The following is a 22392-nucleotide window of genomic DNA, read 5'->3' as shown; positions in this document are numbered from 1 at the left end:
CTTTATGTTGAATCAAATGACTCCTCCCTATCATCACTTAGAAAAAAATATTTGTCTCTTAATTATGCCCTAGAAATAAAGTCCCTTCCAGATCATTCTACATGGACTAGTCTCTTTTCTGTGTGTTGGAAGGTCCTCTACACATCAGACTGCCATCCATCCTTTTGATATACATGCTAAACAAGCTGTGGAAGCTATTGGCATGAGTGCTGACAAAAATTATCTACACCAAGCAAAACAGCATTCCCTCCATGACAGGCTTGCACCCCATCCTGCAGCCACTCTCTTTATCAACTACAGAAATCTTATACACTCTCATCTGTCTACCTACTTTCAATAGTTCAGTTGTCCATCTATACTGATGGTTCAAGATCAGAGATCCCTGTTGGCTGCGTTGCTGTGTTTCCTAATATTACTATCTCCAACCAGATCCCACTCAATTGCAGTAACTATATAGGAGAGTTGCATGCCATTCAGCTCACGCTTGCACATATCAAAGAAAACTTCTACCAAAAGTGAATAATTTATGCAGACTTTTTAAGTTCTTTACAGGCTATTTCCTCTCCAGTGTATAATCCACATTCAATTCTTGGTGAGTAATCCAAATAATCCAAACCAACTGAACATCAAAATTAAGGGTCTTTATTTTGTACAAGAGTTGAAGAATAACAACTCTTAATTTTGATGTTCAGTTGTTTTGGATTATAAAATCAAAGTTAATTGCTCACTGACAATACTCCTGCAGGAAATACTGACGAACAAATTGCATGAGATTAAGCCTGGAATTAAATATCTAATCACTGTAGGAGCAGAAGAGAGGAGGTTGTTCTTGCTAGGCTCCAGATAGGTCACAGTCATCTCATACATTATTATTTACTGAGGACTGACTCACCTGTGTGTGAGAAATGCAACCTGTCTTGCCATTAGTCATATTCTGGGAATGTATTTGCTTTACAAGAGAGAGAGAGAGAGAAATGACAATTTTATTTATCTGGCCGAGCCATATACACCAAGGCAGATGCTATTAGACTCAAACAAATTGCATTACGCTTTTACATTTTTACAAAACATTAATTTATTCAACTACATTTGATTATAAATTTGTTTATGTAGATACTGCATTGTTAATACTAAACTTGTACAAACATTTTATTTGCTCATTTAACTTCTTATAACTTTTGTACATAAAATTTATATTATTCATCTCCTTATATTGATCTATTTATTTATTTATTTATCTATGGACACCCTATGTACTGCTGTAACCCATGTCCTGGTGCAGTATGACCTTTGCTGTCCTTTCACCATAAAACCACAAATCAATCAACGTATAATCACATATAGGATATCGAGCAAGGTCTGCTAATCCGCTTCGTTTTCTCCTTCTAGCTGCAGATCTCCCAGATTGCCTAGATACTTAAATGGCCATTTTCTGACTCATAGTTATATTCAAATTCTGAGAGATAACATCAGATACTCTACAAAACAAGAACATAGCATTCAGCTTAAAAGTTCTGTAGTTTCATTTGACTATATGTGAATTTCCTGTCTTTATCTTCCTTTGTTTTATTTACTTCTTTATTTTATTGTTTTTACTCATTTATTCATTTTGTCTTATCTTTCAAAGTCCTTAGAGTATAATGAAAATTAAAGATCTCACTTCATTAATATACTTTTACATGTCTTATAGCAAGCAAATTTCCTTAATGCATCTTTCCTTCATTTTGCTGAAGTAGGCATGAAGAATAATCACTTTGGCAATAAAGATACATGTAACTGAGCAGTACCAAAGGTACTTCCAATAAAAGGAATTTACTGCAGAATCCATTTTGCTCTTTGGAATGTTATTTCTATTTTATTCCCTCAACCATACGGCTGGTGGGGGCAGCTATATGCTACCATACTAGGGAAATGACTATGAGCAAGGTGGTTTCCCATTGCTTTCCTTGCTGTACTGTATCCTATGACTGTATCCTGTATGTTCACGGGGCCGTTTTTCCTGCTTGCGGGATGAAAAACCCCAGATAAACTGGCAGAAAAAACTCCCGCTGTCCACACCCAAGACCAACTGACATGGCTATGGCTGAGGAAGATCCTTAAGCTTCTCACGTCGCTGACGGGAATTGAACCTAGGACTCCTTCCCCAGGCATATGTTTGCAAAGTGCAAATCCACTAGGCTAACCGCACAGACATATATCACTAATATTTCATTAAGCACAAAACATTCTTACTAATATGCAAATTCTTGATACATTATACTCCTTCAATATTAACTTCACAGTTCCTCATTGCAGAGTAGATAAAGATGCATATAAAAACTTTTCCAAGATTACAGAACTTAACTCGGTAGTTTATTCCAACTTTCTGGCTCTCCTTCCTTGCTTTGCTTGCCTACTCTTGTTTGCTAGTGTTTTCATTACCCAGTGACACCTGCTCTAAAAACTTGCAACAAACTTCCATGGGGGAAAAAACAAAACATTTTTAAAATTTAAAACACACATGTATTATTGGCCTTTAATTTGAAAATTCACACTTTTATGAATATGATTTCTAGGTCTCAAATTATGCTGACTTTTTGCACTATTTTCACCAAATTTATCAGCTGTAATTTGTGAGTTATCACTTTCTCAAGAATCATATCATAAAATCCAAAACATGAATATTAGCAAAATTATTCATATCCCTTTTATAACCTTGTAATAGTTTATCGGCTCTATGGAATTATCCGTTGTTAGTCTGGATTCTTCACTAACACTTCCAGAACACTGGTTAACTTGATCAGTAATATCTAAGTTAGAAGACAGTGTAAGTTCTTTAATATCTTTAGTATCTTTATATAAACGCTAACATGCTCTGACGTTAACTCATCTAGAGTACAATTATTTTCATGACCTGAATTGATGTTATATTGCTTATTTGCATTATGTACGAGGGTGGAATGTAACACCACCAGAAATCATTGATCAAGTGCATGATATAGTATTGGATGACCAGTGAGTTAAAGTGTATGAAATTGCTGAGACTATAGACATTTCAAAAGAACATGTAGGATATATTTTGCATGAAGAAGTGCTAACAAAAAAGCTTTGTGCAAGATGGGTGCCGCGCTTGCTCACAGCAGATCAAAAACACACTCACATGAAAATCTCTGAACAGTGCTTGGAGCATTTTAACAAGAATAAAACTGTTAAAGATGCCAAGCTATTTTAAACCTGTTTTTACTCCATTTCCCAAGTAAGCAAACAGACAAATAAGTCAAGTTTGCACCTACATGTATTGCAATTCTAAGTGACCCGCAAAGTAGTGCAAGTCTAGGCAACTCATGGTAAAGGTGGAATAAGCTCTGATCACTATTCTTAATATTTACCCTTAATGCAAAGCCCATCTCCTTGAGGAGATGTGTGATGCTATGCATTAAAGGCAAGGGGGCCACTACTCAGACCAGTTTCGACCTTTATTGAGGTCTCATCAGTGGGAGCCAGGCTTAGAAATACCAAGGTTAAGTAATACAGAGCTTATAATTATTTTACCAAAAGAAGTTACCATTAGATGCTTTGACCTTATTAATAAAAATCTCAGGATGAGAGATAGTTGTAGAAAGTTTTTTTACCTTGGATATAATATATGTTAAAGATGCCAGCTATTTTAAACCTGGTTTTACTCCATTTTCCCAAGTAAGCAAACAGACAAATAAGTCAAGTTTGCGCCTGCACGTATTGCAAGTCTAGGTGACCTGCAAAGTAGTGCAAGTCTAGGCATCTCGTGGTAAAGGTGGAATAAGCTCTGATCACTATTCTTAATATTTACCCTTAATGCAAAGGTTAAGTAATACAGAGCTTATAAGTATTTTACCAAAACAATAAAGGTCAAAACCGGTCTGGGTAGTGGCCCCTTGCCTTTAATGCATAGCATCTTACATCTCCTCAAGGAGATGGGCTTTGCATTAAGGGTAAATATTAAGAATAGTGATCAGAGATTATTCCACCTTTACCACAAGTTGCCTAGACTTGCATTACGTGCTGGTGCAAACTTGACTTACTTGTCTGTTTGCTTACTTGGGAAATGGATTAAAACCAGGTTTAAAATAGCTTGGTATCGTTAACATATAATATACCTAAGGTAAAAAAACTTTCTACATCTATCTTTTATCCTGAGATTTTTATTTAATAAGGTCAAAGCACCTTATGGTAACTTGGTTTGTTAAAATACTTATAAGCTCTGTATTACTTAACCTTGGTATTTCTAATCCTGGCTCCCACTGATGAGACCTCAATAAAGGTCGAAATCGGTCTGGGTAGTGGCCCCTTGCCTTTAATGCATAGCATCATACATCTCCTCAAGTAGATTGGTTTTGCATTAAGGGTAAATATTAAGAATAGTGATCAGAGCTTATTCCACTTTTACCATGAGTTGCCTGGACTTGCACTACTTTGTGGGTCACCTAGACTTGCAATACGTGCAGGCGCAAACTTGACTTATTTTTCTGTATGCTTTCTTGGGAAATGGAGTAAAACCAGGTTTAAAATAGCTGGCATCTTTAACATATATTATACCCAAGGTAAAAAACTTTCTATAAGAATAAAACTGATTTTGTGCGTCGATTTATTACTGTGGATGAGACTTGGATTCACCATTACACACCAGAATCCAAACAACACAGTCAAAACAGTGGAGAGAAGTCAGTTGTTCAGCACCAATGAAGACAAAATCGGTTCCATCAGCAGGAAAGGTCATGGCACCAGTGTTTTGGATGCTAAAGGCATTTTGTTTATTAATTATCTTTAAAAGGGTAAAACAATAACTGGGGAATATTATTCCAATCTTTTAACCAGACTAGACAAAAAAAAGTCATGAGAAAAGATCCGGTTTGCAGAAGAAAAAAATAATCTTTCATCAGGACAATGCACCTGCCCACAAAGCTGTTTTGGCAATGGGAAAATTAAGGGATCCGCACTATGAATTGTTGGAACATCCAACCTATTCCCAAGATTTGGCTCCCTCTGACTTCTGTCTCTTCCCAAAACTAAAACTCTTCCTCACTGGTCAGCATTTTTCTTTGAATCAAGAGGTGATTGCAGCTGTAGAGGGGTATTTTGCAGATTTTACTGAGAACCACTACAAGGATGGAATAATGGTGCTGGAGCATCGCTGGAATAAATGTATTAGTCTTAAGGGAGATTATGTTGAAAAATAAAAATAATTTTGAACTTATAAACTCATTTTTCATTGTTAGGCCAAGTACTTTTCAGACCACCCTCTTAGTCTGGATCTAAGTTCTCTAAAGGGAACTTAGATTGAGACTTCGGTATAACTAGGTGAACATTTACAGATATTTTTATGGCTTTGTTGTCCAGAATTTTCTGAAGAGGTAGACTGACATCTTGTTTTATTATTATAAGATTTTACTTTTAAGTTTTGTCGATTTGGAAAAGGCATATGACAAGGTGCCAAGAGAGAAGCTATTCAATACGCTGCAGTTATATGGAGTCAATGGGGCATTATATCAAGCAATACTTAGTCTTTATTTGAGTTGTAAGTCAGCAGTTAGAATTGAAGGAAGTACAGGAAGATGGTTTAATGTTAAATCTGGTGTGAGACAAGGATGTACATTATCCCCTCTGTTATTCATTATCTATATGGATCACATCATGAAGGAAAGTGGTATTAAACATGATATCAAAATTGGAGAAGTTAATGTCAGCTCTTTGCTTTATGTGGATGATGTTATACTTCTAAATAAATCCGCTACAAGTCTGCAAGATTCTCTGACTAAATTGAATAACTGTTGTAATAGATATGGTATGAAGGTCAGCAATAAAAAGACAAAGACAATGAAAATAGGCAGAATCGTTGAAAATGTCAACTGTATTGTGAATGGAGAACCTGTGGAACAAGTAAAACATTTCAGCTATTTAGGCACAATTTTCAGTGAAGATGGTAAATTAAATATAGAAATAGACAACAGAATCAGCAAAGCTGGTATGGTGGGAAGTCAACTGAATAAATTCATATGGAATAAGAGAGAAATTAGTTGGAATACTAAATTAGCTGTATACAAGACAGTGTTCAAACCAGTTTTAATTTATGGATCTGAGAGCTGGGTCAGAAGTAAAACACTTGACCAAAGACTAGAGACCACAGATATGAGAGTCCTGAGAAAGCTTATAGGTGTGAACATCAATGGCAGTATCATTAAAAACGAGGATATTAGGAAAGAACTTGACATTGTCAACATCCAGGAATGTGTTAGCAGAACTAATCTCAGGTGGTATAATCACTTGAACAGAATGGGCGAAGAAAGATTAACAAAACAGGTGTTCTCTGCCAGGTTGGCAGGAAAACGACCCAGAGGAAGACCAAGATATAGTTGGATTGATACGGTACAAAATGCCTTAGACGATAGAAATATAAGATCTGATAATGTTGGAGTCTTGACAAGTAACAGACTGATTTGGAGGAAAATTGTAGATAGGAAATTAATAATGATGTAATTTTTTTTATGTAGTACTATCATATCCTGTACACCTCTTGAGGGTACGTGGCAGGAATTTGATGATGATGATGATGATGAGATTTTATTTTCTTATTTAAATTAGGAAAACCTTCATCTTTCAATACTGTATTTAAATTATCTTCTAAACACACTAAGCTATCATTCTTTAAAAGATGTAATTTTAGCTTATCATTTAGTATTTTACTTGGATTCCTTTATCTTGTGTTTTAAAATTTACTAGAGACAACTTTTCTGATATCCTCTGAAAACTTTTAATGTTTGTTGCTTTTTTATTCCAAAGTCATTGAATTTCATTCTCTAGATCTCTATATTTTGTAGTTTTTCATGCACTTTTTCTTCTACTCTACTATCCTCTGGTACTGTTACATCAACATACAGTGGTTGTCTGGCATATTATGTTTCAGATGCATATCTCTCTGAAATTTAAAGTTCCATAATATCTTTGCATTTCATTTTACTTGGGAACACACAGTCGAAAGTTGGAAAACAGTATTTTTTGCATAAAATAAAAAGATTCTAATGAATTATATTTTTTGTTTTAATCCTTTATCCAAGTGTAAGCAAATCCTGTTTATATGTGACGTGTCTTCAAAACTAGGCTACTTGTATATAGAGAATAAAGGCCTCACATCAATTGCTTTAGTATACCATAAGTATTTCCTACACACGCTCCAGTGTACAGCTTTTGCTACTTATCATGCCTTGTTTATAGTTTGTATGAGCAGTCTTTCTGCATGAACTAATTAGATGGTCCACTGTCTCTTCTTTAATAAATTTAGTTTAATCCTTTATCCAAGCGTAAGCAAACAAAGTTTGCTCCTGAACTATCTTCAGACTGAGGCAACTCGTGGTAAAGGTAGACCAAGCTCTCATCACTCCTTCTCTTAGTATCTCTCATAATGCAAAGCACATCTCCTTGAGGACATGTATAATGCCATGCATTAAGGGAAGGGCCACTACCCAAACCGGTTTCGACCTTTATTGAGGTCTCGTCAGTGGGAGCCAGATCCAGAGGTAATGATACCAAGGTGGAAGAAATGGAGAAGTCTTCTTTACATATATACGAGTTGCCACCAGTCTGGGTAGTGGCCCTTCCTTGTGGACATGTATAATGCATAGCATTATACATGTCCACAAGGAGATGTACTTTGCATTATGGGAGATACTAAGACAAAGAGTGTTGAGAGCTTGGTCCACTTTTACCACGAGTTGCCTCAGTCCTGAAGATACTTGAGGTGCAAACCTTGTTTGTTTGCACTTGGATAAAGGGCTAAACCAAATTTATTATAGTCTAACCAAGTGTAAAAAAAACTTTCTGCACTGTCTCTTCTTTATTTCTACACAGTTGGTATGTGCTGTCTTCACAGATCTTTTCAATCTTTGCCTTGATTACATTTGTTTATAGTGCTTGTTCTTGATGCTGTCCTGCTGAAACCATTGCCAAGTTAAGCCACTGTCAGCATTCCTTCAAATGAATGCTTAATTTTTCAATTTTTTGATCTTTTTGCTATTTCTTTCTCATTATACTGCTTTTGTGAACTACTACATTCACTTTTTTCTCTGTAATCTTCAATTCAACCCTTGCTTTTCTTCTTGCTGTTTGTTTCACTTGTAAAAGGTCTCATTTTCCACTTTTTCTGGGTACATATAGCCATTTCACATCACTGTGTGAGAGCATGATTCACTGTTATTAATTTTCATGTTTTATGATCAAATGCATCCAAATTGGTTTGTTTTCACTCTGTTATTCCTGTTGTGTATCTGATTACTGGAATGGCTGATGTATTGATTGCTGTTGCCTCCAATCAGTGTAGACTTTAGAACTTTTCTGTTTTCAGATATTCAGACTGTTTTATTTTTGACTTCTGAACTCAAAATGCTGTCTGTCCCAAGAATTCTGAGGTATTTGTAGGATTAGTTCAACAAGTTTTTAATGTTCCTTCCATCTACAAATGTTATTCCTCTGCTGCCTGTTATTTTTGCCCTAACTGTGGAGAGTGTTACACATTTATCATGCCCAAATTCCATACAGATGTCTGGACTATATTATTATTATTATTACCACCACTACTCTATAATGGCGGAAGGATAATAATAATAAAAATTGATTTCTTTGTTAGCAAGCACAGAGATCTTGCATTTTAATTTTAATGTCACTAATTCATTAAATTTGGATGTGTGATATGATTTAAAGATAATGGTGAAAACCTTTTTGTATTAGATAATTTTTTTTTATGTAAATGCATGTTGACTTCTTTTTAATGAAGCCAGAGATTGTAGGTCTTTGCTTCTTTTGACCCCCCCCCCCCCATCCACTTTCTTGTTCCTTCTGAAAGGATAAACATAATTATTTTAGCTTTTGAGTATAATTGTATCATTTATTACATGACATTATCCACTTATGAAGTCGGAAGTGTAGAATAGAAAAATTTGCAATGTCAGTTTCCTCTTGAGTTGCTTGTTAAAGAATACAAGTGAGTAATAACATATGTGCCAAACATTATCAGGAACCAATGGTCGCTTGTGAGAAAAACAAAAAATAAGAAAAACATCCCCAATAGAACTATTCTTTACTATATGTATATAATATGAAATGGATCTTTTAAGAGCATTTTTCTTATCTTGGAGATCTTGAATATGAAACATTATTTTCTTTCAAAAAGGTTATGCAGATAAAACAAACTCCTTTCCATTTTGCTCGAGTTTTATTACTTGCTTAAAAGTCTTTCTTGAATTTCAAAAGGTTCGAAAGCAACACATGGATAGAACAGTCAGTTTTTTGGTTGATGAATTAAAAGTTGTAAGCAGGCCACAGGCTGAAGACAGAGTTTTCTTTGTGTCAGCAAAAGAGGTATTACAGGCAAGACTTCACCAACAGAGAGGATTGCCACCACATAGTAAGTTATTGGAAATTATTGAGCCAAATGTATTTCAGTTAATATTTGAAATATTAGTAAGGATGTATTTCATTTTGAATAAAATGCATTATCTGTTAATATTCTTCTTTAGCAACAGCTGTTCCAACAGAAACTGTCAAGTCAGGCAGATCAAATCTCTCCATTTCTTTCTTTTTTTGAATACTGTGCCAGTTCAGATTTCTCTTTTTTTAGATCTTTTCTTATATGGTCTCTTTACCTTTTTCATGGTCTCCCTGTTGGTCTCTTTCCCTCAAATTTCATTTCATACATCCTTCTTGGTATTCTTTCTAAGTTCATTCTGATTAGATGTCCAAACTACTCTAAGTGAGAGTTCATATTTCAACATTTTTTAGCCCCAAATTATTCCTAATGTCCACATTTCTTATTCTATTTTTTCTTGTTTTTGCCAACATTATCCTTAAAACTTTCATTTCCATTGCATGTATTCTGATATCATGAATACATGCATTGTATTCAGCATAGACATGAATACATTGCACGTATTCATGTCTCTGCTGCATAAGTTAAAATAGATAAAAGTAACTTTTATTAATCAAAAGCTTGCACTTAAGTGCAAGTGGGGGCTACTTACACTATTTAAAAAGTTTGACTTAATGAAATCCTCTTTATTATTTCCTGGTCTAAACTTCCATCACTGGAAAGAATACTTTCCAGATATTTGAAGTTTTTGCTACTCTTCAAATCTGGCCCAATTGAGTCTAACACTATTCATGTTTATATTTTCACTACAGTTCTGCATCACACTGTTCCATTTATCCAGTTTCTTCTGTAGTTATTCTTCCGAATGTGCCCAAATCATCACATCATCTGCAAATATATCTGTTTCTCCTTTCTGGTCATTAACCATGTCTAGGACAGTATTTATCACCCCCAGTAAACAGCAATGAAGATAACAAACTTCCTTGTTGCAGTTTATTTTTAATTGTAAACGACTCTATTACTAAATTTAGTCTTCACACAGCTCTTAGCTTTAACATACATATTCTTTATTGCAACTATTTCTTCTTTTCTATGCCTATCTTTTCCAAATTTTCCAGACTTTTTTCTCATTGAACCCAATCAAAGGCTTTTTCCACATTAAAAATGCCATGAATAGGGTTTTTTTTTCCCCCCAAATTCCCAGTATCCTTCCATAATTTCTCTTGAGCAAAAATGAGATCGACAGTTGATCATCCTTTTCTAAAACCAAACTGCTCTTCTCTTAGATCTCTTTTTCTTGTTACCATTCATCTACTTCTTCTTTAGCCTCTTTCCATCTACTCCTGGATGTAGGCTTGTTCCCTTAATGTTCCAGTTCTGTCTATCTTTAGCCAATGTCCACCATCTCATGTCAGACCTTTGTAGATCAACCCTCCATCTTGTTATTTGGCAACCTTTCCTTCTCTTGGTATCCACCCAGTGCTTAACTTTGTCATCCTTTCATCTGGCAGTTTACTAATATTGCCAGTCCATCTTCATTTATATGCTCGAGCATGATTCTCTCCAAGGCTTTTTGGGCAACATTCAACCTGTTTTCCTGTTTTTTTTTATTTGTTTCCCATGTCTCATTTTCATAGGTAAACACTGGAATAATGCATATATTAAAGAGTTTTATTTTTTGGCATATAGGTAAACCTCCTAACAGATAATCTTTATAAACCAAAATGCTTTATTTACTTGTGTGATTTTTCTTATTTTTTATCTTGTTTTTCCTTAAAACTAACTAATTGACCAAAGAAAATATAATCCTCTACAATTTCAATATGATTATCTGTAAATTTTAGTTCATTGTGATTTGAATTTGTCATCATTTTAGTTTTAGTTAGATTAATCTTTAAACCTTTTTTTACTGCTTTCTCTGTTAAGGTCATTTAGCATTTCCTGAGCTTCTTTATTTTTTGCTAAAAGAACAATGTCATCTGCAAAACATAAATTAAGTTACTAAAAATTTAAGAAAATCATTACCAGCAAATAGAATTTCTAGATAAAAACTTGCTTTATGGACAAAATTGTTGATTCTTGACCACAAAGATTAATGAGAATAACCTATTATTAAGATATTGGCCAAGGGTAGGTGAATAACTATTTTAATTACCAACTAGTTTCGCCGGCTTATTCTGTCGGCTTCATCAGGATACAATCAGGAAAGCAAAGAAAACGAAAATTGTAAGCTAAACGTTAACTGCAATTCTATTTCACTAACAAAATAGGCACTATTTTGTTATAAAATAGTGCCTAGAAAAAGCTTTATAAAATAAAGCCTTAAAGTACAAGCCATTAGGAAAAAGAAAACCAGGATTCACCGATGACTTCTAAGGCCAGAACAGACCATGCTAGGTCTAAATCCTTGATACGCATGATGATGTTTTTAACCTTTTTTACTGCTTTCTCTGTTAAGGTCATTTAGCATTTCCTGAGCTTCTTTATTTTTTGCTAAAAGAACAATGTTATCTGCAAAACATAAATTCAGTTACTAAAAATTTATGAAAATAATTACTAGCAAATAGAACTTCTAGATAAAAACTTACTTTATGGACATTTGATCTAAGTTAAAAAGGGAAAAGACTACATAGAAGTAGCAAAGACAATGTAGAATTTGTGGAAATGAGAAAGTTAGAAAAGAAATCAAAAATGATATCAGAAAATATAATTTCACAACAATTCAGAACATAATAGAAAGCAAAAAAATCTCTCAAAATAATCAAACAAGGGTTACAGAAAAGAAAAAAATGGATTCCAAAATTGAAAAATAAGCAAGGATAGTACAATATAATAGAGAAGAAATAATGAAAACATGTAGTGAATTTTATAGGGACTTATATGCAGGCAAACAGCTACAAATCCTCTAATTATTATTTTTCAGGAAATAACAATGTATACTAAAATATTAATTATAAACTTTAATTAAGACTTTCCTGTATTTCAGTAACATTACATTACCGTCATCAGGGATCACAAAAAACAATGATATGTGCACGCAGGCACTAACACTGGTCAAATGAGGCTGAAGAAAGGCAATCAAAGTTAGGCTGTGAGTCCTAAATGGCACCCTTGCATAGGGCTAAATTGCATAGTCTTTCTTGGTTTTGGGCTGAAGATCTGAGGATTAATACTTCCCAAATTTTGGGAAGTATTAATCTTCAGATTTCCTTCAAATTTGTTGAAGTTTGTAAAGTTTTTCAGCGCTAAAGCAGATTCAAAGAACAGCCTTTCATATTTGTATTTGGTGTGGTGTAATAGAGTGGCATTCTACCAGTATGTCCTGTGGTGGGTGTTTAAAGCATGGTCAGCAAGTCCTGAGTGGCTGTATTGATGGAACTGGATGTAGTCCTTGTGTTCAGAAATTCTGATATTGGCTCTCCTGCCTGTTTAGCTGTAGTGGGACAGTTTGCGATTGCAAGGGACCTGATAGACACCTGGTTGATCTTTGGTGGAGCCAATAAGTGATACCAATTTTCTGTGTGGTCTGTTGACTGCATAGAAAATAGGACTTGCTGACCATGCTCTGGACACCCACCACAGGTTACATTAGAAAGCAATTCTATTACACTGCAGCAAATATAAACATGAAATGCTATTCCTCAAAGCTGCCTCAGTCCTGAAAAAACCTCAACAAATTTGTGTGCATGAGACTACCCCAACGGGAAGTGTAAAATCTTGTATAGAAAGAATTTTGTATAAAATTCTTATATACCGATTTTACTTGAGAAAGAAAGTCAATACAAAATACTTGTAGTTAAATTAACAATTTATCATAAGTGTTTTATGAAAAATATTAGAATGAATTGCTAAATTATTTAACCACCAATATGTAATCTATAAAAATATTAAAATGAATTGCTAAGTTATTTGGCCGCCAATATTGTACAAACAAAGAGATAGCCCAGACAGAATTAGAATGTAGACCTGAGGCTATCGCCAGGTGTGAAGATCAGTGAGTTATAGAGTTTCCCCGCCATGACTCAGCGATTTTTGTAGCGGGGAAGGTACCCCTGGTAGAACATCTGGGGAACTCGATCTAAAGAAGTTCCAAAGCCGTCACAGGAGAATAAAAAGGAGATGAGTGCTCTGGTCTCTCTGTTCCTGACTTGTTCCAGTGTTGCATCGACAAAGATTCCTGTATCCAGTCATTCCAAGGATGGGGAAGGATATCCTGCTAGCAGATTTTGACGATGATAGGAGATATGTAACAACAGCGTCGGCTTGTTCCAGAGTGTCCTGTCACGAAGTTCCCTAAGCAGTCTTGGAGAATGCTATATCGTCATTAGAATGGAGTAATATCTGTTTGCAGTGCTAACGGGAAAGAAGAAGGTTATATTTATGATCTCTAGGATCGTGAATGCTGAACTGGCTGAAAAATGTATCAAGTAAGATTAATATAGAACTGTTATGGATTGTGAACCTTAGAGCAGGGATCATTGATTATATAGTTGCCAGCATATTGTAAGGTTATGAAGTCAGAAAACCGCACTTCTTAAATATTGTCAAATAATTGTCTAAAGAATTCTGAGAAATTTAATGTTAAACGGTTAAGAGTTAATGTTTGAAGGAGAGACTGAATGTGAAGCTTAGTTAAGCATAATTCTGATATTGATCTAAGTTAATTTGTTTTTAAGTGTATATGAAACTAACCACGTGTCTGACGTATATGTGAACGTAAATATTTGTCATTGTCTCTAAGCTGAAGGCTAGAAGTACTGATTTAAATAAGTTGAGAACCAGACACGTGTATTGCTTTGTTACTTGGCAGAATTGATAAGAGCCTGAAAATTTTGATATGTGTGAAATCCTTTTTCCCTTAAATTGTAATTACCATGTCTTAGTATGAATGAATTGTTTTGTTTGTTAAATAACTTGCCTGATTTCGACTTACCAATGCACTTCTCATAAAAAGATACTTGTGTGTCCTTAAAGTTAAAGATAGCCACGACTGACTAAATTTAAGTATCTAATGTTGCTTGAATTAGAATTGAATATTAGATATATTTCCATGTTCCTCTGAGCATTTCTCTTGCATGCTTAGGAAAGACAAACAATTCCTTGTGTGATCTTTAATTGCGCAGTCGTTATTACAAATAAATTTTTAAAGATCAGTGTTAAAGAAAGCCAGCTAGGTAGACAAAGGAATTGGCTCCAGCCAGACAGCCAGAGTTTCATAAAATCTATACTACCCGCACATGAAAGTAGTAGTTACGACCTTGAGAGGGGGGGGATGAAATTGTAGACTAAAGGATTAAAAGTGATAAGACTAGCTCAAGTAATGATTACAACTCGGAGTACGACTGTTAAATAAGTTAAGTAAAGAAAATATAAGGAATAGATTTCGAATAAAGTATATAATAAAAAAAAATTTTAAGAATACAAAAATCTTCATTAATATTACAGAAGCATTAATCCTCAGATCTTTAGCTCAATGGCCAAGAATGACTACCCAATTTAGCCTACTGGGGAGGGATTTAGGACTCGAAGCCCGACTTTGCCTTTCTTCAGCCTCATTTGACCAGTGTTAGTACCTGTGTGCACATATCATTGTTTTTTGTGATCCCTGATGATGGCAATGTAATGTTGCTGAAATATAGGAAAGTGTTAATTAAAGTTTTTATAATTAATATTTTAGGGGTGCTTAAGGCTCAGCTATATAACTGAGAGGAGACCTCCACATAGCCTTTGAAGGAATGCGGAGAACCAACCAGGACTTCTGACCTAATGTCCAATCCTCACCTTCTCGTTGTGCGCCCTGTTGAGTATCTACCTGGATACTGAACAAACAAGTTTGGTCGGCTAAATCCCAAATTGCCAGCCCATTCTTTCATGCCGGCTGGGGCATCGCCTGGTTCAACAAGGGTCCCCATTGTTTTCACCAAGGAACCAAGGCGAACAGCGAAAAGTCAGCTACTGGAACAAATCTGAAAGCACACCCCAACTCAACGTCACCAAAGTTAAAGATCGGTACTATCAACATAAGAATCCTGAATGGCAAAGAAATGGAGCTCACTGATGAATTAGATAAGTACCAGATCGACATAAGCGGGGTGACTGAAACAAAAAAGACAAAAACTGGTGAGATCTTTCTGAACAATAAATACAAAATGTTATATTCAGAAAATGACAATCAAGGAAATGAATGAGTAGTAGCCATAGTATTCAACACTAAAAACGAGGCTAATCTCTTTGAATGGCAGGCAGTCTCAAGTAGAGTGATGTGGGCAAATATCAGAATGGGGAACTGGACAATGACACTTATTTCTGCCTATGGTCCCACAAAAGGTACTACTAAGGTAGAAGTGGAGGAATTTTTCGAGTCTTTAGAGAAAGCGACTGACACAATCAAAAAGGAAAAGTTGGTCCTTGTTGGGGATCTAAATAGCAGAGTAGGAAATGATTGTCAGACATACAAACATATTTTGGGAAAATTTGGAGAAAAGAGCAAAGCCAGTAATAATGGCAAATATCTGTTAGATTTCTGCTCAGAACATGGCCTGTTTATTACTAACACCATGTTCCAACATAAAAATGTGCACAAATTCACATGGAGAGAAGGGGCAAGGAATAAGAAAAGTCTCATTGACTATGTTATTGTTGATAGTGATATTTTCTCCCTGGTGCAGGACATCAGAGTGTACAGAGGATTTGAAATTGGAAGCGATCACTATTTAGTCTTGAGCAAGATAAAATTGAATTTTGTATTGAAAAGAATAACATGTAAGAAAGTTTTAAAGCGAATAAAAGTTGAGCAGCTCTCAGATGTGAACTGGCAACTAAAATACACAAAGATTATTGAAGAAAAAATGAAAGAGTTTGAGAACAGGAACCAAACCTTAGAAATTCAGTGGCAAGCCTTGAAGAAAACCCTGATTGATTCAGCCAGACAGGCATGCGGTGAGGTTGTCTGCAAGGATAGAAAAATCAGAACTCCATGGTGGACACAGGACGCTAAAGAGGCCGTGAAGGAAAAGAAGAAAGCATATCAAAAGTTCCTGGCAAATAAGTTGGCTTTTGCTCTTAGAGAATACAGAGACAAATGTAAGAAAGCGAAACACTGTGTAAAGCAGGCTAAACAAAAGTCATGGGAAGACTTTGATAAGAAAATAGAAAATAAATATCAAGAAGGTGGTAAAACATTCTGGAGGGCTGTTGAAGAAGCTTAGAAATGGAGGAAAGAGTGCTGTAAAAGGAGTTAGAGATAATAAAGGTGACATGAAAACAGGAGAAAGAGATATCCTTGAAGTATGGAGTAATTACTTCGAAAAATTGCTAAATGAAACAAGCAGTGATAGCACAGTAGTAAAAAACACTGACCAGGCATGCAGTCAGGAATACATATCCATACTTGAAGTAGAAAAAGCATCAAAGGCTTGAAATGTGGTAAGGCAGCAGGAGTAGATGATGTTGGACCAAAAATGCTGTAAGTATGGTGGTATAAAAGTCTTACAGTGACTGCACTGCATAGTTCAGGAAGCCTGGACAGAAGGATGAATTCCCGATGATTGGAGTAGAGCTCTAATAGTACCCATATATGAAAAGGGAAATAAAACTGAATGTAAGAATTACAGAGGTATTTCCCTACTGAGTGTTCCTGGCAAGATCTATGCAAGTATACTTGAGAAACGGTTGAGAAGGATTGTGGAAGAAAAGCTTGGTGAAGATCAAGCTGGATTCAGGCCAAATAGAAGCTATCAGGATCAGATCTTCACTTTATGACAAATAGTTGAGAAAGCATGAGAATATAACAAAGATCTGTATTTAAGTTTTGTCGATCTATAAAAGGCATATGACAAGGTGCCAAGAGAGAAGCTATTCAATACGTTACAGTTATATGGTGTCAATGGGGCATTATATTAAGCAATACTTTGTCTTTATTTGAGTTGTAAGTCAGCAGTCAGAATTGAAGGAAGTACAGGAAGATGGTTTAATGTTAAATCTGGTGTGAGACAAGGATGTACATTATCCCCTCTGTTATTCATTATCTATATGGATCACACATTATGAAGGAAAGTGGTATTAAATATGATATCAAAATTGGAGATGTCAGCGCTTTGCTTTATGCGGATGATGTTATACTTCTAAATAAATCAGCTAAAAGCCTGCAAGATTCCCTGACTAAATTGAATAACTGTTGTAATAGATATGGTATGAAGGTCAGCAATAAAAAGACAAAGATAATGAAAATAGGCAGAATCATTGAAAATGTCAACTTTGTTGTGAATGGAGAACCTGTGGAACAAGTAAACATTTCAGGTATTTAGGCACGATTTTTAGTGAAGATTAGTAAATTAAATATGGAAATAGACAACAGAATCAACAAAGCTGGTATGGTAGGAAGTCAACTGATTAAATTCATATGGAATAAGAGAGAAATTGGTCAGAACACTAAATTAGCTGTATACAAGACAGTGTTCAAACCAGTTTTAAATTATGGATCTGAGAGCTGGGTCAGAAGTAAAACCCTTCACCAAAGAGTAGAGACTGCAGATATGCGAGTCCTGAGAAAGATTAGAGGCATGAACAGATGGCATCAATGGCAGTATCATATTAAAAACGAGGATATTAGGAAGGAACTTGACATTGTTGGCATCCAGGAATGCCTTAGCAGAGCTAATCTCAGGTGGTATGGTCACTTAAACAGAATGGGCGAGGAAAGATTAGTAAAACAAGTGTTCTGTGCCGGGTTGGCAGGAAAACGACACAGATATCGGTGGATTGATATGGTTCAATGTGAGTTAGATGATAGAAATATAAGATCTGCATAATGTTGGAGTCTTGTGATTTGGAGGAAAATTGTAGATAGGAAGTTAGTAATGATGTAAATTTTTCATGTAGTACTATCATATCCTGTACACCCCTTGAGGGTACATCTCAGGAATTTGATGATGATATTTTAGTATATAGATTATTATTTCCTGAAAAATAATAATCATGAGTAATCAACGTATAAGCCTGTCTACTAGAATTACAAATTCTCTATTATATTTAGGTGAGGCTGATACAGAACGACCCATTATGACAGAAGAATTATGGAAAACCCTGAATTCAGCAAAGAATAACAAAAGGCCTGGTGAAGATGACATGTTAGTAGAGCACATAAAATCAGGAGGTTCAGTTTCATAAGGTCATACTGGATATGTTTAATGATATTTTACACAAAATATTCCAGTGCAGTGGCATAAATTCTTGATTATCTTATTACATAAAAAGGGCATCTGAGATTACATTAATGGGTATAGGCCAATCAGTTTGCTATCACAATTGTATAGCCATATGAACAAGCAGGATTCAGAGCAAGATTGTCTGCAATAGTTCATATCCACACTATTAATCAAATAATAGAAAAAGCAAATGAATGTCTTCTGTTGCCATTATCTTTTCATAAAACTTTGCAAAGTGACATAGTAATTTTGACTATTAACAGATTCATTGCCAATGACTATTGACAGTGAATCTGTCAGTAGTCATTGGTATTGACTATTAACCAGCAGCCAAAACTAACCTACTGAAATTTTTTGTTACAGGCAAGTACAACTGATAACTTTTAGTTTTTAAATTATTTTTAATGAGACTCCTATATAGTCATGAAAGGTTGTAATCCAATGGTACATTAGTACTGCAGTGAACTAAGGATTCTTTGATCATTATTTATTCATCACCATCAAATTCCTGCCATGTACGCTCAAGGGGTGTACAGGATATGATAGTACTACATGAAAAAAATTACATCATTGCTAACTTCCTATCTACAATTTTCCTCCAAATCAGTCTGTTACTTGTCAAGTCTCCAACATTATCAGATCTTATGTTTCTATCGTCTAAGGCACTTTGTACCGTATCAATCCACCTATATCTTGGTCTTCCTCTGGGTAATTTTGCTGCCAACCTGGCAGAGAACAATTGTTTTACTAATCTTTCTTCATCCATTCTATTTAAGTGACCATATCACCTGAGATTAGCTCTGCTGACGCATTCCTGGATGCTGACAATGTCAAATTCTTTCTAATATCCTCGTTTTTAATATGATATTGCCATTGATGCTATCTGTTCACACCTATAATCTTTCTCAAAACTCTCATATCTGCGGTCTCTACTCTTTGGTCAAGTGTTTTACTTCTGACCCAGCTCTCAGATCCATAATTTAAAACTGGTTTGAACACTGTGTTGTATACAGCTAATTTAGTGTTCCGACTAATTTCTCTCTTATTCCATATGAATTTAATTAGTTTACTTCCTACCATACCAGCTTTATTGATTCTGTTGTCTATTTACATATTTAATTTACCATCTTCACTAAAAATCGTGCCTAAATACCTGAAATGTTAACTTGTTCCACAGGTTCTCCATTCACAACACAGTTGACATTTTCAATGATTCTGCCTATTTTCATTATCTTTGTCTTTTTATTGCTGACCTTCATACCATATCTATTACAACAGTTATTCAATTTAGTCAGGGAATCTTGCAGACTTTTAGCTGATTTATTTAGAAGTATAACATCATCCACATAAAGCAAAGAGCTGAACATCTCCAATTTTGATATCATATTTAATACCACTTTCCTTCATAATGTGTGATCCATATAGATAATGAATAACAGAGGGGATAATGTACATCCTTGTCTCACACCAGATTTAACATTAAAACATCTTCCTGTACTTCCTTCAATTCTAACTGCTGGCTTACAACTCAAATAAAGACTAAGTATTGCTTGATATAATGCCCCCATTAACACCATATAACTGTAGTGTATTGAACAGCTTCTCTCTTTGCACCTTGTCATATGCCTTTTCCAAATTGACAAAACTTAAATACAGATCTTTGTTATATTCCCATGCTTTTTCAACTATTTGTCGTAAAGTGAAGATCTGATCCTGACAGCCTCTTTTTACGGCCTGAATCCAGCTTGTACTTCACCAAGTTTTTCTTCCACAATTCTTCTCAACCGTTTCTCAAATATACTTGCATAAATCTTACCAGGAACACTCAGTAGAGAAGTACCTCTGTAATTCTCACATTCAATTTTCTTTCCCTTTTTATATATGGGTACTATGAGAGCTCTACTCCAATCATTGGGAATTCGTCCCCCTGTCCAGGCTTTCTGAACTATGCAGTGCAGCCACTGTAAGACTCTTATACCACCATACTTCTGCATTTCTGGTTAAATATCATCTACTCCTGCTGCCTTTCCACATTTCAAAACTTAAATACAGATCTTTGTTATATTCCCATGCTTTTTCAACTATTTGTCGTAAAGTGTAGATCTGATCCTGACAGCCTCTTTTCGGCCTGAATCCAGCTTGTACTTCACCAAGTTTTTCTTCCACAATTCTTCTCAACTGTTTCTCAAATATAATTGCATAAATCTTACCAGGAACACTCAGTAGAGAAGTACCTCTGTAATTCTCACATTCAGTTTTCTTTCCCTTTTTATATATGGGTACTATGAGAGCTCTACTCCAATCATCGGGAATTCGTCCCTCTGTCCAGGCTTTCTGAACTATGCAGTGCAGCCACTGTAAGACTCTTATACCACCATACTGCTGCATTTCTGGTCAAATATCATCTACTCCTGCTGCCTTTCCACATTTCAAGCCTTTGATGGCTTCAAGTATGGATATGTATTTCTGACTGCATCCCTGGTCAGTGTTTTTTACCACTGTGCTGTCATCACTGCTTGTTTCATTAAGCAGTTTTTCAATGTAATTACTCCATACTTCAAGGTTATCTTTTTCTCCTGTTTTCATGTCACTTTTATCATCTCTAACTACTTTTACAGCACTCTTTCCTCCATTCCTAAGCTTCTCCAACAACCTCCAGAATATTTTGCCACCTTCTTGATATTTATTTTCTATATTCTTGCCAAGGTCCTACCATGACTTTTGTATTGCTAGTTTTACACAGTGTTTAGCATTCTTGCATTTGTCTCTGTATTCTTTAAGAGCACAATCTGACTTATTTGCCAGGAACTTTTGATATGCTTTCTTCTTTTCCTTCACTGCCTCTTTATCTTCCTGTGTCCACCAGGGAGTTCTGATTTTTTTATCCTTGCTGACAAACTCACCACATGCCTCGCTAGCTGAATCAATCAGGGCTTTCTTCAAGGCTTGCCACTGAATCTCCAAGGTTTGATTCCTGTTCTCAAACTCTTTCATTTTTTCTTCAATAAACTTTGTGTATTATGGTCTACAGTTCACATCTGAGAGCTGCTCAACTTTTATTCGCTTTAAAACTTTCTTACATGTTATTCTCTTCAATATTGAATTAAATCTTATCCTGCTCAAGACTAAATAGTGATCGCTTCCAATTTCAAATCCTCTGTACACTCTGATGTCCTGCGCCAGTGAGAAAACATCACTATCAATAATAACATAGTCAATGAGACTTTTCTTATTCCTTGCCCCTTCTCTCCATGTGAATTTGTGCACATTTTTATGTTGGAACATGGTGTTAGTAATAACCAGTTCATGTGCTGAGCAGAAATCCAACAGGTATTTGCCATTATTAGCATTGCTCTTTTCTCCAAATTTTCCCAAAATATTTTTGTATGTCTCACAATGATTTCCTACTCTACTGTTTAGATCCTCAACAAGGTCCAACTTTTCCTTTTTGATTGTGTCAGTCGCTTTCTCTAAAGACTCAAAAAATTCCTCCACTTCTACCTTAGTAGAACCTTCTGGTGACCATAGGCACAAATAAGTGTCATTGTCCAGTTCCCCATTCTCATATATTTGCCCACATTACTCTACTTGAGACTGACTGCCATTCAAGAAGATTAGCCTCGTATTTTGTGTTGAATACTATGGCTACTACTCCTTCTTTTCCTTGATTGTAATTGCCTGAATATAACTTTTTGTATGTATTGCTCAGAAAGATCTCACCAGTTTTTGTCTTTTTTGTTTCAGTCACCCCTATTATGTCGATCTGGTACTTATCTAATTCCTCAGCGAGCTCCATTTCTTTGCCCTTCAGGC

At 35.3% G+C, this 22392-nt stretch overlaps 1 protein-coding gene across 1 annotated transcript in view; it reads left to right on the top strand.

Moving 5' to 3' along the window:
* Marf (Mitochondrial assembly regulatory factor) overlaps positions 1–22392 on the top strand; it is a 373692-nt gene that overhangs the window by 163050 nt on the left and 188250 nt on the right. Inside the window, exon 8 of the mRNA XM_090399591.1 lies at positions 9259–9412. Within this exon, the coding sequence (XP_090255717.1) occupies positions 9259–9412 (154 nt within the window). The remainder of the gene's footprint in view (positions 1–9258; positions 9413–22392) is intronic.

The sequence above is a fragment of the Typopeltis vanoorti genome, chromosome 10 (genome assembly GCF_054136105.1).
Source record: "Typopeltis vanoorti isolate ZY-2024b chromosome 10, IOZ_Tvanoo_1.0, whole genome shotgun sequence".
Taxonomy (NCBI): Eukaryota; Metazoa; Arthropoda; class Arachnida; order Uropygi; family Thelyphonidae; genus Typopeltis; species Typopeltis vanoorti.
This window is presented reverse-complemented; position numbering and strand designations above follow the sequence as displayed.